General features: G+C 32.4%; 1 protein-coding gene across 1 annotated transcript in view; it reads left to right on the forward strand.

The window, feature by feature from the left end:
* Positions 1 to 16,173, forward strand: part of LOC107678740 (gamma-2-syntrophin-like) — a 65,975-nt gene that overhangs the window by 38,590 nt on the left and 11,212 nt on the right. The window contains exons 9-14 of the mRNA XM_016474118.1: positions 1,087 to 1,214; positions 5,506 to 5,635; positions 8,453 to 8,491; positions 8,773 to 8,889; positions 11,853 to 11,924; positions 12,882 to 13,091. Of these exons, the coding sequence (XP_016329604.1) occupies positions 1,087 to 1,214; positions 5,506 to 5,635; positions 8,453 to 8,491; positions 8,773 to 8,889; positions 11,853 to 11,924; positions 12,882 to 13,091 (696 nt within the window). The remainder of the gene's footprint in view (positions 1 to 1,086; positions 1,215 to 5,505; positions 5,636 to 8,452; positions 8,492 to 8,772; positions 8,890 to 11,852; positions 11,925 to 12,881; positions 13,092 to 16,173) is intronic.

Raw genomic sequence — 16,173 nt, forward strand, 5'->3', positions numbered from 1 at the left:
ATGGTTATGGACTTGCCACAGAAAATAAAAATAAAAAAGGTAATTATGACTTTTTACCTATTTTTTTCCCCTTGTAATTCTGAGTTTTTATCTCACAATTCAGACTTTTTTTTCTCGCAATTCTGACAAACTGTGATATAATAATTCTGAGAAGAAAATTTCAAATTTTGAGATATAAATTTGCAATTGCAAGAAAAAAAGTCGGAATTGTCGCAGTTACCTTTTTAAATTTTTATTCCAAGGTGGCAACAAAAAAAATGAATTGTGAGATGTAAACTCTGAATTCTAATAAAAAAAAAAAGTCACAATTGAGACAAAAAAAAGTCAAAATCTGAGTTTATGTCTTACAATTATTTATAAATTGTTTATATAAACAAAATCCAAATTGTGAAATAAGAAGCTGCAATTACTTTTCAAATTTTTTTTTTATTCTGTAGTGGGGGAAAAAAAAATATTGTGAGATATAAACCCAGAATTCTGAGAAAAAAGTCAGAATTTTGAGAAAAAAAAAAATCTGTGTTTATATATCACAGTTCTGTTTTTCTTTGTTTCTGCCACAGAATAAGAAATAAAAAAGGTAATTGTAAGTTTTTATCTCACAATTTGTACTTAGTTTCTTACAATTCTTAAAAAAAAAAATCAGAATTGCAATGTATAAACTCAGAATTGTGAGGAAAAAGTCATATTTCGGAGATAAAACTGTGCTTTTATTTATTTATTTGAATTCTGTGGCTGAAATGCACTTTCATAGCTTTCAAAGTCTGTAACTATGTGTATACAGTGACAGAAACGTTCATCTGCTGTAGACTTTCATCATCTCTCTGCCAAATTCTTCTGGTGCGCGTGTGAATATGCATGAAAAATGTCACGCATTTATGTAAGGCAACTGTAATCCTCATTCATTTGTAAAATACTGCAGGATCACGTTGAGCCGGAGTTATTATCAGCTGGGTCCGAGCACCGCGGATGCTTTTGGATCGTGGCCTGCGGCTGTTGCAGGGCCGCTGGCGCTGTGATCAAAGGGAACTAAAACGAGATGTTTCTGCTCTGGCCTCTGACTCTCTCCCTCTCATTTATTCCATCCAGGCCCCGTCGTCGCCCTCCTCACCTTCGGCTAATGAACCGAAGTATGAGAAGCGCTGGCTGGATGCCGTCAGCCTCCCTCTGTTCATGGCTCGAATCTCTCGACGCAAAGCTGGAACTGACAAATTAAGGTACGGTAATCTGCTGTGATGCGGCACGAGCTGCAAGGTTTGCCCAGTGTTGGTTTTGCAAGCGTTTTTCATTTAGGTGCTACGGTGTTAAATCCGATATCTATGCAGCGGCATGCCGTGTCTGGAAAGGTCAGCGATGCAGCAGGTCGAGAAGAAGTGGCTCTAACTTGAGTCATCTGCCATTGAAATCAGAATGATATCTATAAATATGCACTTTAAAACTCAAAGCTCGTGATTGCAGCAGGTGGAAAGCAGATCCTTAATTAGGCAGAATGCATAATCTGAATATATTTCGATGTGCCTCGGGCTCGACTCCAGGTGGAGTTTCAGGTCTGACAACTTTGATTTTAACCCTGTAAAACCTACTGTACATGCCTTCTGTCATCTGATTGATAGTTTAGACTTTTTATCCAGTAAAAACTCTTTTAGTGTAATTGTACAAACGTCCAGCTTCAGCTGGAGCTTCACGTGTCTTTCTGCTGTCAAATCTTGACTGATTTTGATCAAGTAAAGGTCAGAATAACTGCAGTAATATCTCCAGATGAACACTTACTGGACTGAAGCAGCTCAGCTTTACTTGATTCTCCATCAATCATGTTTTAGAGTCTCAAATCTGATCCTCAGGATCTTTTGAGGAGCGTTTGTTTCCAGAAGCTTTACTTTCACTGTTCCTCAGCGGAGGAATGATCTTCACAAGCCTCCAGAACATCTCACGGTTATTTCTTCAGCTCTCAATCATTGCATTATATGTTTGGATCATTTCAATCTCATCTTACTGAGACATGTTATTGGAGATATAGAGTGACGACTGATATTTAGATCATTTTATGTCAGTATCTGCTCTACTGTTATAAAGATCTCATTGATTTACATTACAAGCATCAGAATTTCATCATATAAATATCAGCATCTGCACCAAATTGCGTATTTTTGTTAAGTTTGAGTCTCTGAATAAACTGTTTTTTTGGCCTGCATATTCTCACTATATCAGACTATATGAACCATAAAAACCTGATAGATCAAATATGATACAAAACATAAACACATATGTAAACTTATTATATATGTAAACATTTTTCATAATACAAGAGGAGAAAAAATGGGGAAAACATGCCACTGATGCATATAGGCCATTCTAAATTATATTTTTGTTTTAACATTTTCGTTGTTTTATTTTTGCATTGAAATGTCAAAAAACAATAGTGTTGAATTTGATTTAAAGTTAGTTAAAGAAATTATTTACATTTTTGTTTATTTGTTAGTATAATTTTTTTATTTAATGCATTGTAAAATAACATAATTTGATTTAATGCATTATTTACTTTTGGCCCACAGCCCTCATTCAGGTTTGATTTTTAACTCTTCGTATTAAGAGGAAAAGAGGAGGAAAAAATATGGCATTGAAGTATATCTTCTAATTCATATTTTTGTTTTATTTTTGCATTGAAATGTCAAAAAAACATTAGGAATGAATTTGTTTAAAAAATAATTTAGAATAAAAAAGTTTTTTTTTTTTTTTTTGATGCATTTTAATATAACAATAATTGGATAAAATGCAACATTTACTTTTGACCCACGGCCCTCAATCAAGTTTGATGATCAGCCTTTCATATTAAAAATATCGTCTGCACTTTTTGGTCTAAAGGTTCAATAAACTGTTCCATTTCTCCAAAAAATAAAAAAATATATATATACATTTTTTTTTTGGACTAAAATTTCATATGTCAGGCTTTACAGTGTTAAGTATGTAGTTATTGATTTGTTTTTCCGTCCATCAACTATACTTTTTCTATCAAGCAGAACTTTTCACTGAATACGGCTTCTCGAGTGATATTTTTGGAGCAACTGAATGCATTTTTAAACTTTTAACATCTAAGAGTCCATCTTTCATGAAGGATTTTCAGCTTTTTATCATTTTAATACTCAGTTTTCACATCCCAGTACCATTCCCACTGAATGTAAGACGCTCCCAGAAGCCGAAAGCATCTTCAGTCTCTCGTCCTTTCCCTCGCTGCTCTTTCCTCTTCGTTATGAGCCTCTCTCTATGTATGCGATGGCCGATGAAGACTAATAGATTTTTTATTGTGTTCTGTCAGTCACTCAAAAAAAGCTCAGCTACAGTCTGCTGCTAGTTCAAGCAGAACATTGCAGTCTCCAGGCAATTTCTATCTGAAAAAGGCCAAGCGCTGAATGGACGCGTCTCATCCCTCAGAATCTGAATTGATAGCTTTGAACATTTAAAACAAACTCAAATAAGCAGGTAGCAAAATCTGAACTGACAAATGTGAGGTCAGTCTTTTGATATTGCTGGGAGATTTGAATGCAATCTGGTTTTGTGGCCTGGATTGATTGATTGATTGATTGATTTATTGATTTGAATTTCTAATGGGAATACAGTCCTAAAAATTCCATCTTTATTACAATTGTACACTTCACAGATGTACTGTACAATTTAAAAAACACTTCATTCATTCGTTCATTCATCTATCAGTTTTGACGTTGCTATGAGATTTGTATACTGTTTGTTTTTATGACCTATTTATTAGTTTTGATATTGCTTTGAAATTTGTGTACAGTCTGATAGAGTGCATTTGTATGCACTCTATCCATCCATCAGTGTTGATGTTGCTATGATATTTGTATACAGTCTGGTTTTATTACCTATTTATTAATTCATTTACATTTCATATGGATCATCATCTGGGAATTTCTACTGGAAATACATTAATGTAATGCAATAAAAAAGTACTGTAAAAGAGTAATGTACAATTCACAGATGCACTTTACAATTTAAAAGTAATTTTATTTTATTACAATTGTATTATCATTAGTGGTTGTAATATAATTAGTAGAGTATGATGAATATTATGTAATTATGTATTTAGTTATTTTGCACTAAAGTGTGTTATTGAGAATTGGAGGGAAAGTGTAAATTTGCTTAATTGTTTTTAAAGTAATACCAAAATGCAGAAAGTATTAATGTTTTAAAATGTCTATTTATTTATTTATTTTGTTTCAATGTTGTTGTGATTTTTTTTATACAATCTGGTTTTATGTCATTATTATTTTTTTAGTTTTCAAATGGAGCATCTTTAAAATTTCTACTGGAATACATTACTGTAATGCACATTTTCTATCATCTATCTACTTGGCTATTTTTTATTTTTATTTATTTATTATTCATGTGAATCATCTGTGAATTTGTACTGTAAACCACCTGTAACCGAAAGCAATGATTCAATACTGTGCAAATCGTGACCACACTTATCGATTTGTCTCTGTTCATGCAATGTACAATATGTCTCTGATGTCTTATTCATTTCTTCATCAATAATAGAATACATCTCTGTGGTCTTGAAGATTTGATCAGGAATCTTTTCGTTCCTGACACGAATCTTGCATCATGAACTAATTACTGCCAGAGTGTATTTTATCACAGTGAGTCACTCCAGCAACAATGGCTCTGTTCACTATAGAGCACTAGTGTACGAGTGTGCCCTTAACAGGCAATATGGACTTTATTCAGCTGCATGCTGTTTTTTTTTTAATAATTTGTGAAGCAGTAGACAATATACAACAATGAGTGTTTCAGCTAGAAGTGTGCTAATGTTGTCAGATTGACAATGACAACGATGAGGATTATTATTGATGCCTTTCTTTTTTTATAATGTTTAATGTATTATTATTATTATTATTATTATTATTATTGTATATTCATACTTTAATTATTTTTCTAAATTTGTATATTTAATACTTTTATAATTACACTTTTATTCATTTATTATTTTAATATATCATTAATATTCTCATTATTATTAGTGTATATTCATTTTAATAATAATAATAATAATAACAACAACAACAACCAATCAGTATAATAAATTTAATTAATAATACATTCATTTTATGCATTTATTTAATTCATTATTTGTATTTGTATTATTATTCATTGTATTTATTATAGTAGTATTAATACTTTTTATATTTAATTGAATGATGATGATGATGATGATATTAATAATAATAATAACAATTATTATTGCTAATGTATTTGAATGTATTACTATTAATGCATCATTATTAGTATTATTAGTGTATAACATTTTAATAATAATAATAATATTTTAATCAATGTTAATATTATTATTATTCTTGTATTTAATTTAATAATAATAACAATAATGATAATAATAATAATAATAATAATAATTTGTGTGGTAGTCTGGTATTCTAGAGTTGTGCTGTTATCAGTGAATTTGATATTTCATATTCCTGTTTTTTCTTCATCCAGATCGAACAGTTTTGAAGTCATTGCCTTAGATGGAGTTTGCACGCATGTTCTTCAGTTTTGCACTGCAGCTGAAAGCACAGACTGGCTTCGAGCAATATCAACCAATATCAACGATTTGACCCAGGAGAGCGTAAGTAACATGCATTATCTGCTGCGGCATTAGTGTAAGTGAAACCATGATAGATCAGAGCAGATCCGGCCGTCTTCTACAGAGAACAGCAGAAACGTGTTGCTAAAGAAGACAATTAAACCCCATGCCGCTTGTCATGCACTGATGTACAGTAGAAACCATGAGAGATCAGAGCAGATCCGGCCGTCTTCTACAGAGAACAGCAGAAACGTGTTGCTAAAGAAGACAATTAAACCCCATGCCGCTTGTCATGCACTGATGTACAGTACTGCAGCAAACGCACTGGACTGGATGCCGGTGAGGTTTTATGACCGTTTTCAGGATGAAATATGAATATGCAACTGGAATTTTGCTGTTTTCAGACCTTCTGCAGCATGGCATGAGATACAGTTCACCGTATTTTTATGTAGTTACTCTTGGTGACGCGTCCAGGCTGTATTTCACAAATGTATAGAGAAAATGTAGACCTCATATTTTGCATAAAGGACGTAGCGTAGATGCAGATGTATCTGATGGAGAGTTTAAGTCACGTCTCATTTCTTCTTTTGGTGCTAGTTTTCTGTAAACCACAGGTTCGTTTTATGAACCTTGTCAAAGAGCAAAACAATTTCATGTATTTTGCTCTTCACAAATATGATTTGGAGTCGTCTCAAGTTAAACTGAAGTTTCCATCTTGAGTGAAAACCATCCTGTCTTGACAATTTTTCATTATTAAAAATTGTTTATTGATTGATTAATTTATTAATTTATATATTCTTAAAATAGACTTTTGTACACTTCACAGATGTGCTTCCCAATTTAAAAAATACAAATTATTAGTATATGATTATTATAAAAAGATGTATTACTTTTTTATTAATTAAAAAAAAAAATTTACTTAAAATTGTACATTTATTATATGAAGATTATTATTAATAAAATTGTATTTATTATAATTTTACTTGAAATTGTACACTTCACAGATGTACTTTCATTTTAAAAACAGTATTAACAGAATATATTTTTATTTTATTTTAATTTTACACTTTTGTACAATTCACAGATGTAGTTTACAATTTAAACAATAAATTTAAAATAATACATTTTAGATTATTATTTTAGAACTATGGTAACATTGCTGTGTTGGGTTATATTATATATTTATTATAATTAATATTATTATTAAACTGATATAATATGGCATTTATTTCTAGATTATTATTTAATTTTAATTATTTAATATTTATTAGTAATTTATTTTCTCCTTTTACAGGGACCTTGAGCTTGGAAAAGGCACTTTATAAATAAAACTTATCAATTATGATAATTACCTATAACTATAATGAAATCATTTAAAAAGTCACCTTGAAACCTATATAATTAGTCATTATATTTAGAGTTGTATAGTGCAGGCCCGTGTTTTGAACACTTTGGAGGCTGTAATAATCTTTCTAAATCAGTCTGTTTGTCAGCAGTGATTGACAGTATACTGGAGCGCCAGTGAATCGCAGCCAAACTCGACCTATCAGCCGATAATACGCCAGCGGGTCAGAATGTGTCAAACGACACTCATCTCCCATCATCCTCGCTGCTCGAGCATGTGTCACTCGCTCTGTTTATAGGTTATAGGTCAGCACAATAACAGATCCGCTCGCACATACACTCAGCTGGTAATTGGACATTTAGCAATCAGCGTCTGTCTCCGTCATTAGCTGACATCAGCGCAGTAATTGCACATAAAACAGGCAGCTGTGTGACAGCCTCAGAAAAAGCCCATTGGATCATCAGCGCATGCACTAATTAAAACAACACACAGGAAATGAGATCGTTAGGCAATATTCTTGGCAAGCGTTGGGTTGAATCGGGGCCAAAGAGCATGAATCTGGAGAAACTCTAGAGACCTTTATGCTGCATTTTTACAAAAAGCAATGCATTATTAGTAAGAGTTTTCAGAGTGCAACTCTCCCTCATAAAGGTGAATCGCACAAAAAATATCTGGAATTATGCTGGCAATATTTAACAACAAAATAAAATGAATAAGTAAATAGTTTGCATAAAAATGAAGCATTTTTAATACTTTGTGTTATTACTTTCACGACAGTGAAGCTAATTTTAACCTCTCTAATGCTTAGTAGCATCATGTAATGCAAAATAAATAAATGAATAAATAAATAAATAATTCTGTTATTATTATTATTATTAATTGCTATTATAATCACAATAATCATATTATAATAATTGTACAATTTTAAGTAAAAACAAATCTGTTTATAATAATCATATTATAATAATAATTATTTGCATTTTCCTGACAATATTTAACAACAAAATAAAACGTAAATAAATAGTTTGCATTAAAAAAATATTTGTAATACTTTCACGACAATGAAGCAAATTTAAACCTTCCCTCTAATTTTTAATAGCATAATGTAATGCAAAATAAATAAATAAATTCATTAATACTTCTGAATAAAATAATAATATTTTTTTTGAATTGTGAAGAACATCTGTGAAGAAAGTGTACAACTTTAAGTATAAAAGAATAATAAATAAATAATTTTGATACTAATAGTCATATAATAATAATAGTTTTTTTATGTAAAGTGAATCTGTGAGGTGTACAAAAGTGTATAATTTTAAGCTAGAATAAAAAATAAATATATAATAATGTTATTAATAATCATTATAATAATCATTGTTTTTATTATTAAGTACATCTGTGAAATGTACAAAGGTATACAATTAATTTTAAAATAAATAAATAAGTAAATATATGAATTAATTAATATATAATTAAATGTACTGTTATTGATTTGTAAATGTTTTTGTTTGTTTCAGATAAAAATGGCAAATAAATACTGTTCTCCTGATGATCAGGTAGGTCATTTGTACAGTGACATATTCATCTAAATCATAGGACAGAAAGTAATTATCCCTATTGTGCAGCCTCATCAATTTTTATCATTACAGTATGAGAGAGATCACAAATAACACATCTCAGAGCAATCGTGTCATGACTTCTGATTCTCTGTTGCATTATGATTAGTAATTCATAAGCAGCAGAAAGTAATTCAGTCGTATTTACTTAGCAGACATCCAAAGGCTGTGGATGTGAGCACACACAGATGGGTTTCTTCTGTTGGATGTTTTCTCCTCAGATTGTCCACATGGGTTGGGTGTGTGAACACCTGCAGGGCGGCGACGTCGAGCCCCTTCACATCTGCAGGTTCCTGGCGCTGAGAGGATCTTCTCTCCTCGTCTTCAGGAGTCCTCCCGTAAGCTCATGCATTACAAACACTCGAACAGTCTTCAGAGACGTGATGTGATGTGATACAGGCAGCGCTTTTCTGGACACTTGCACTAATGTTTGGACAAACAACTGCCACAAAACCTGACCTTTATTCAAGCTAATGTTGCTGTGTCAGGATAACGTAACGTAACGTAACGTAATGTAATGTAATATGTGACCCTGGAGCACAAAAGCAGTCTTAAGTCTCTGGGGTATATTTGTAGCAATAGCCAAAAATACATTGTATGGGTCAAAATTATTGATTTCTCTTTTATGCCAAAAATCATTAGGATATTAAGTAAAGATCACGTTCCATGAAGATATGTTGTAAATTTCCTACTGTTAATATATCAAAACTTAATTTTTGATTAGTAATATGCATTGCTAAGAACTTCATTTGGACAACTTTAAAGATGATTTTCTCAATATTTAGATTTTTTTGCACCCTCAGATTCCAGATTTTCAAATAGTTGTATCTCAACCAAATATTGTTCTATCCTAACAAACCAGACATCAATGGAAAGCTTATTTATTCAGCTTTAAGATGATGTACAAATCTCAATTTCGAGAAATTGACCCTTATGACTGGTTTTGTGGTCCAGGGTCACATATAATATAATATAATATAATATAATATAATATTGCCATGTCATGCTATTCATGGTTCCTACAAGTTTTATATTATTATACAATTTATATTATATTATATTATATTATATTATATTATATTATATTATATTATTGTCATTTTAATAATTATACACACACACATATATCATTTAAAAAATGTATTATTTATGAAAATATGTATTTTAAAAAATAAACATACACTTGAAATTATATATTATTATATTATAATAGTTAATTTATTTAATTAATAATTTCACCTGAAATAATTAGAAAATCTGTGGAAGCTTGTTTCTAACATGGAATAAAACAAAATTTAATTAATTGTGTTTTTTTTTACAATTCTGACTTTTTACTTCAGAATTGCGAATTGTACAGTTCTTCTCTCGCAATTGTGATTTTATATCTCACAAACTGGACTATTCTTCTCAGAATTATGAGTTAATATTTATTTTAAAAAATTTAATTGCGACTTTTTTTCTCACAATTCAGATTTTTTAAATTTGCAATTCTGAAACTTATAATTGCGGTTAAAAAAAATCATAATCGACAGATAAAAAAGCCGCGATTACTCTTTTTTTTTTATTTATTTTTTTTTTTTTTATCCAAACTTCCATAGAAATCTGACCAACCAATCTCTATAAATGACTTTTCTCTTTCTGGAAAAGCCATGGAAATTATTTGGTCAATGTGGGAACCCTAAATAGCATTTCAATCACTAGTGTACTACATTACACTGGAAAATATAGTACATACTGCAGAAATAGCACACATAGTATTGCAGTATGCTGTTCTGAACACAGCCAGTGTCTTCCCTCCTAAAGCATTGTGGACTGTGCCAAACCTCACCTGTCCTCTGCTGCTCTGAGACTCAGGACATCCATTCTAATTATATATAATCAATCTATTACTTTCTAATGGGCTGTGACAAGGAGAAGCCATTACCACGGAGGCCTCGCACTCATACGTTATTGGTGACAAATGTTTTATCTTTGCCATTAAGCCTGAAGACACAAGTTTCATCAGTTATGAAATACAGCCCTGCACTTTGTGTTGGCACTGTTTTGTGTGCTATTTTAGCGTCTGCACTTCCTAATGCGATGCGATATTTAGCTTGACTCCAGCGTCGTCCTCTACGTGACTGTGTTACGACTGCATTAATGTTATTGTAAGTGGTTTTGATACATTTTGTGACCAAAATAACGCTGTGCTGATATTTCTTGCCATTTCATTAAATGTGCATTACTGAATTAGTAAAGGGAGAAATCTAAGGAAACATAGCATTTAACATGACTTAAAGCCTGGAGAGATATTCAGCAAATTCATTAGCATCTCATTATGTTTCAGATTTAAGTCTGTGCCGCTTTAGCTTGGTGTGCGCAGAGAGAACAGACTGTTAAATAAGCGTTGTGTCTCTGTAGGTCATGAAGAGGTAATTACTGCAAACTTTTTCATACGCATGAATTTTAATGGAAATGGCAGCGTTGAAATCTATTTCTGAAGGCAAGAAATAAAACAAATGACCAGTGCAACTAGTTTTCCAAAACAGAGGAGTGAATTCATGAATCAGTAGAATCTAAATCAGTGTCTGCATTACATTGCATTACTTATTGGTTAACAGACTTGTGTTGAAAGATTGTAGAATTGATCCACAAACCTCACCATTTTGCACTTGTTTTCTTAATGGAACAATTCACCTGAAAATGAACATTTGCTGAAAATGTCCTCACTGTCGGGGCCATCCAAGATGTAGATGAGTTTGTTTCTTCATCAGATTTGGAGAAATGTAGCATTGCATCACTTGCTCAGCAATGGATCCTCTGCAGTGAATGGGTGCCGTCAGAATGAGAGTCCAAACAGCTGATAAAAACATCACAATAATCCACACCACTCCAGTCCATCAGTTAACATCTGGAGAAGACAAAAGCTGAAATAAATCCATCAAGATGTTTTAATGATGTCTTAATGCTGGATTTGTTTCAGCTTTTGTCTTCTCCAGATGTTAACTGATGGACTGGAGTGGTGTGGATTATTGTGATGTTTTTATCAGCTGTTTGGACTCTCATTCTGACGGCACCCATTCACTGCAGAGCATCCATTGCTGAGCAAGTGATGCAATGCTACATTTCTCCAAATCTGATGAAGAAACTAACTCATCTACGTCTCGTATGTCCTGAGGGTGAGCACATTTTCAGCACATGTTCATTTTCGGGTGAACTAGTCCTTCAACCTCAGGTTACTGCGAGAAAACAAGTAAGCGGCTATGTGCTCACTAATCATAGATGTGTAACAGTATGATTTCTTTCTGTGTTTTTGTATCAGATCTTGGCATCAGACTGGGCTCAAGCAGAGGCTAGTTTTCACCTCTGTGAGGTTCTTTTTAAGGTTCATAAGGTACAAACGCACATGCATGGCTTTTATCAGTAGATGCTCATTATTACTCTGTATTTATTTTGTTTGTTATTTAAAGTCAACATGAAATGAAAAAAACATATTCCAGGTTTTATCGTGCATGATTCATCAGTGCACGTTATTCTAAAAAAATAAAATATTTGTTTTCATAATTTTTTTGTTAAAAATAAATAAATATTAAAATGTATTTATTTGTTTGTTTTAATGAAATATATGACAAATATATGTATATTTGATAATGTTTTCAGCTTAACAATAAGGATTTTTTTTGATGACCAAGGATTTGTATTTACTCTGCCTCACCACAAAAAGTAATTAAAAAATGTAAAAATTAATTATTTTTTTACATGTGTCAAAAATACACAACCATTCAGAAGTCTGGACTTGGATTTCTTTTTTAAGAAGTTTTATTCAGCAAGGATGCATTAAATTGATCAAAAGTGACAGTGAGGACACTTATAATGTTACAGAAGATTTCTATTTCACATAAACGCTGTTCTTATGAACTTTCTATTCATCAAAGAATCCTGAAAAATAAAATGTATCACGGTTTCCACAAAAATATTTGGCAGCACAACTGTTTTCAACATTGATAATAATCAGAAATGTTTCTTGAGCAGCAAATCAGCATATTAGAATGATTTCTGAAGATCATGTGACACTGAAGACTGGAGTAATGATGCTGAAAATACAGCTGCGCATCACAGAAATAAATTGCTTCTTAAAATATATTTAATTAGTGATTTTAAATTGTAGTAATATTTCGCAATATTACTGTATTTTGATCAAATAAATGCAGCCCAGTCTTACAAAAATATTACCGACCCCAAACCTTTGAACAGTATAGTGTATCTATTCATATTTATAGTTATATAGAATCCAAAAAAAGTTAGAACAATAATGTGTTTGGCTCACTGTGTCTCTTTCGTTGCTGTCTAGCTGTGGATAGCTGAAGACTGCTGGATACAGACCAAGTTTTATCTGGGGCTCCAGCAGGACGGTGAGCTGCGGGACAGTGAACCCTTCTGCTTCAGTGTGCTGGTGGGTCACGGCCAGAGCTTCTGCTGCAGCGTGGAGCTGGGCTCCGAGCTGGTGCTGTGGGAGAAGGCCTTCCAGAGAGCCGTCTTCATGGAGGTGCAGAGAGTCCGGGTGAGTGAGCGCAAACCTACAAAACATCACAAACACTGGGAACAAATCAGTTTCTTTTTTTTCTCAGAATTGCATGTTTATATCTTGCATTTTGGACCTTTTTTTTCAAAATTGCAAGTTTATACCTCACAATTTTGTTTTTTTTCTTAGAATTGCACTTTATGTCTCACTTTTTGGACTTTCCTCAGAATTGTGTTTATATCTTGCACTTTGGACTTTTTTTCAGAATTGCAAGTTTATATCTCACAACTTGGACTTTCTTTTCTTAGAATTGCACGTTTGTGTCTCCCTTTTGGACTTTTTTTTCTCAGAATCGTGAGTTTATGTCTTTAATTTTGGACTTTTTCTCAGAATTGTGAGTTTATATCTCACAATTTGGACTTTTGTTTCTTAGAATTTCACATTAATGTCTCCCCTTTTGGAATTTTTTTTCTCATAATTGCGAGTTTATATCTCAAATGTTGGACTTTTTTTCTCATAATTGGGAGTTTATATCTTGCATTTTGGCCTTTTTTCAGAATTGCGAGTTTATATCTTTTGCGATAGAATTGTGCAAAAGAATTGCGAGTTTATACGTTTCTGTCACACAATTCTGACTTTTTACTGAATTGTGAGATGTAAACTCGCAAATGAGTGAAAAAAGTCAGAACCCAATTACTTTTTAAATGTTATTTTCTTGGCAGAATCAAGCATCAATAGAAATCAATAAAAATGCCATTTAAGGGGTTTTATTGCTTTATTCTTATTACTATAATACAATCATGAAAATCATCCTGTTCTGACAATATCAAATAGCAGTATTTTTTGTACTTAAAAGAATTATCGTCTGTTTTTCAGTAATGCATTACAGTAATAATAATAATAAAGCGATGCTGTGCACTTTTTGCAGTTTGGCAACAAGAATGAGGCCTTTAATTTAAAATATATATCCTGTCAATCAGCATTAAAATGCCACTTCAAGAGATGAAACACAGAGAAAGCGGAATATGACAAGTCAAACATTGATTTCTGCATCTGTCAGCACTGCGGTGCAATGCATGCGCGAGCAGGAGCTCGTCTGTGTCTGATTCGTGCGTTTCAAATGTTATTACTGCTTTAATTAAATTCCTCTGAAGAGTCTTTTCTGTGAGACCTCTCCTCGCTGAGCCGTTAAATTACCTCCAGCACACAAAGGTCTAGCGCATCTCCGGTGTCCCCGTGAACTCCTGCAGGGCACCCATTATGAAGTATATGCTAACATAAGTTCACGGGATGAAGGGGATTTAAGTCTGAGCGGCTCCGGAGACTCACGTTACTCACATTTAAGTCGTCTTAAATACCACCCGGGGTCAAACGGAGAGCGTCACATTGCTCTTTTCTCCAAGTGTGCATTGCTACGGCATATTTATTTACGGCTCATGAGCATTATGTAGGTTTAGCGCTCTGCCAGCGGCTCTTCGGCGTTGATTCGCTCATACTTTGGCTTAGAGGAGCAGATTAATGACTCTCTGGATAAACTGCGTATCATATTCCATGCAAGAAATCAAAATCCTCATCTAACACAGCACTAATGTTTTATTCGAGGCTAATTGTGGGAGTAAAGGCCACAAAAAGGCCTAATAGACCATCGTGATGTGCTGCCAAGACAGTGAAATTTACTATATGTGTCCGTTTGGTCTTTATTTCAAGGGCGATTTCCAGATGGCATTTCCGTGTCCCTGAAGGGCACGTCGTGAATGAGACAGTCTGTGATGGATTTATTTGTGTGCAGTGCTCACTTTATAGTGAGCAGATCAACATGACGCTCGCTTTCAAGTGAAATTCGCCTCAGAATTACAGCTTGTGATGGGATGTGATGAGTTTGACCTTTGTAGGATGGTGGCACAATATTGAAAAAAAAACTGGCATTGTGATATTTTTTCTGCAATATACAGTATATTGAATTTGTCATTCTAGAATGATCGGGGGGATTTTGTTGAGGAGTGCATGTGCATACAAATTAATAAATCGTTTTAAAAAAGGCAGATAAATTGACTTTTTACTTTTTAAATGTGAACCATCCTTTAAGGGCTGAACGATTTGGGAAAAACTGAAAATAACAACAACTTTCAACTTGATGCCGTGTTATTGCTGTTTTTGACCCATTCAATATGACTATAAAATAATAATAATAATAATAATAATGATTTGTATTGTGATTTAAAAAAAATTAAACATAATAAGAAATATATTTGTAATAATACTATTGCGCTGTAAAAAAATCAAGTATTTATAAAAATAATTTTAATTTATAGTACAACTGAAAATTACAGTACTAAAATGTCTTATTATTTTCAATTTTCAAACATTAAAGCATCAAGCTAGTGTTAGTTTAGTATCATTGAGGCACTATTATAGTTTTATTCATATTTTGAGTTTGTTTTTTATTTTTATACTTTTAATTTTAAAGTTTGTATTGTGTTTTTGATATTTTTAGTAGTGTTTTAAACATGTCTATATCTTTTTTATTAATTTTTATTTTATTACATCATGTTAAACTAAAATAAAACCTTTTTTTTTTTTTTTTACATTTTATTCTATTTTAGAATAAGGAAGTGCTGAAAATGTTTTTTTCATGGCTTTAATTTGAATTAACTACAATACCCTGGATCGTGCTTTTATTTTGGCGGTTTGATGGCAAATAAATATGCGCTGTGGATTCAGTGTGAATCGCTGCATTGTGTTCATTTACACACTGCAGCTCTTGATATGTTTTTCCAGCGTCTCAGAGCGGCTCGATTCACAGTAAATGAACTGAGATGTTGAAACAAACACCAGATCATGCACATTGCCGTATTGCAATATTAATTTTATTTCCATATATAGTGCAGCCCTACTTTGTGTTTTTTTTTTGTTTTTTTTTTGAGGACTGATTGTTCTAATTAAGTCTGTTAGTTGTAAAAGAGTGTGTGCTAACAGGACGTTGGTGTTATTCAGCCTAATTTAGCGTGATACAGTAGCAAATGTTTTAAATAGCCACATTCACACATGAAACCTGTTATATTAAAGGGGTCATATGATGCTATTTAAATTTTTCCTTTCTCTTTGGAGTGTTACAAGCTCT

Source organism: Sinocyclocheilus anshuiensis, unplaced genomic scaffold (assembly GCF_001515605.1).
Source record: "Sinocyclocheilus anshuiensis isolate Anshui unplaced genomic scaffold, SAMN03320099.WGS_v1.1 scaffold208, whole genome shotgun sequence".
NCBI lineage: Eukaryota > Metazoa > Chordata > Actinopteri > Cypriniformes > Cyprinidae > Sinocyclocheilus > Sinocyclocheilus anshuiensis.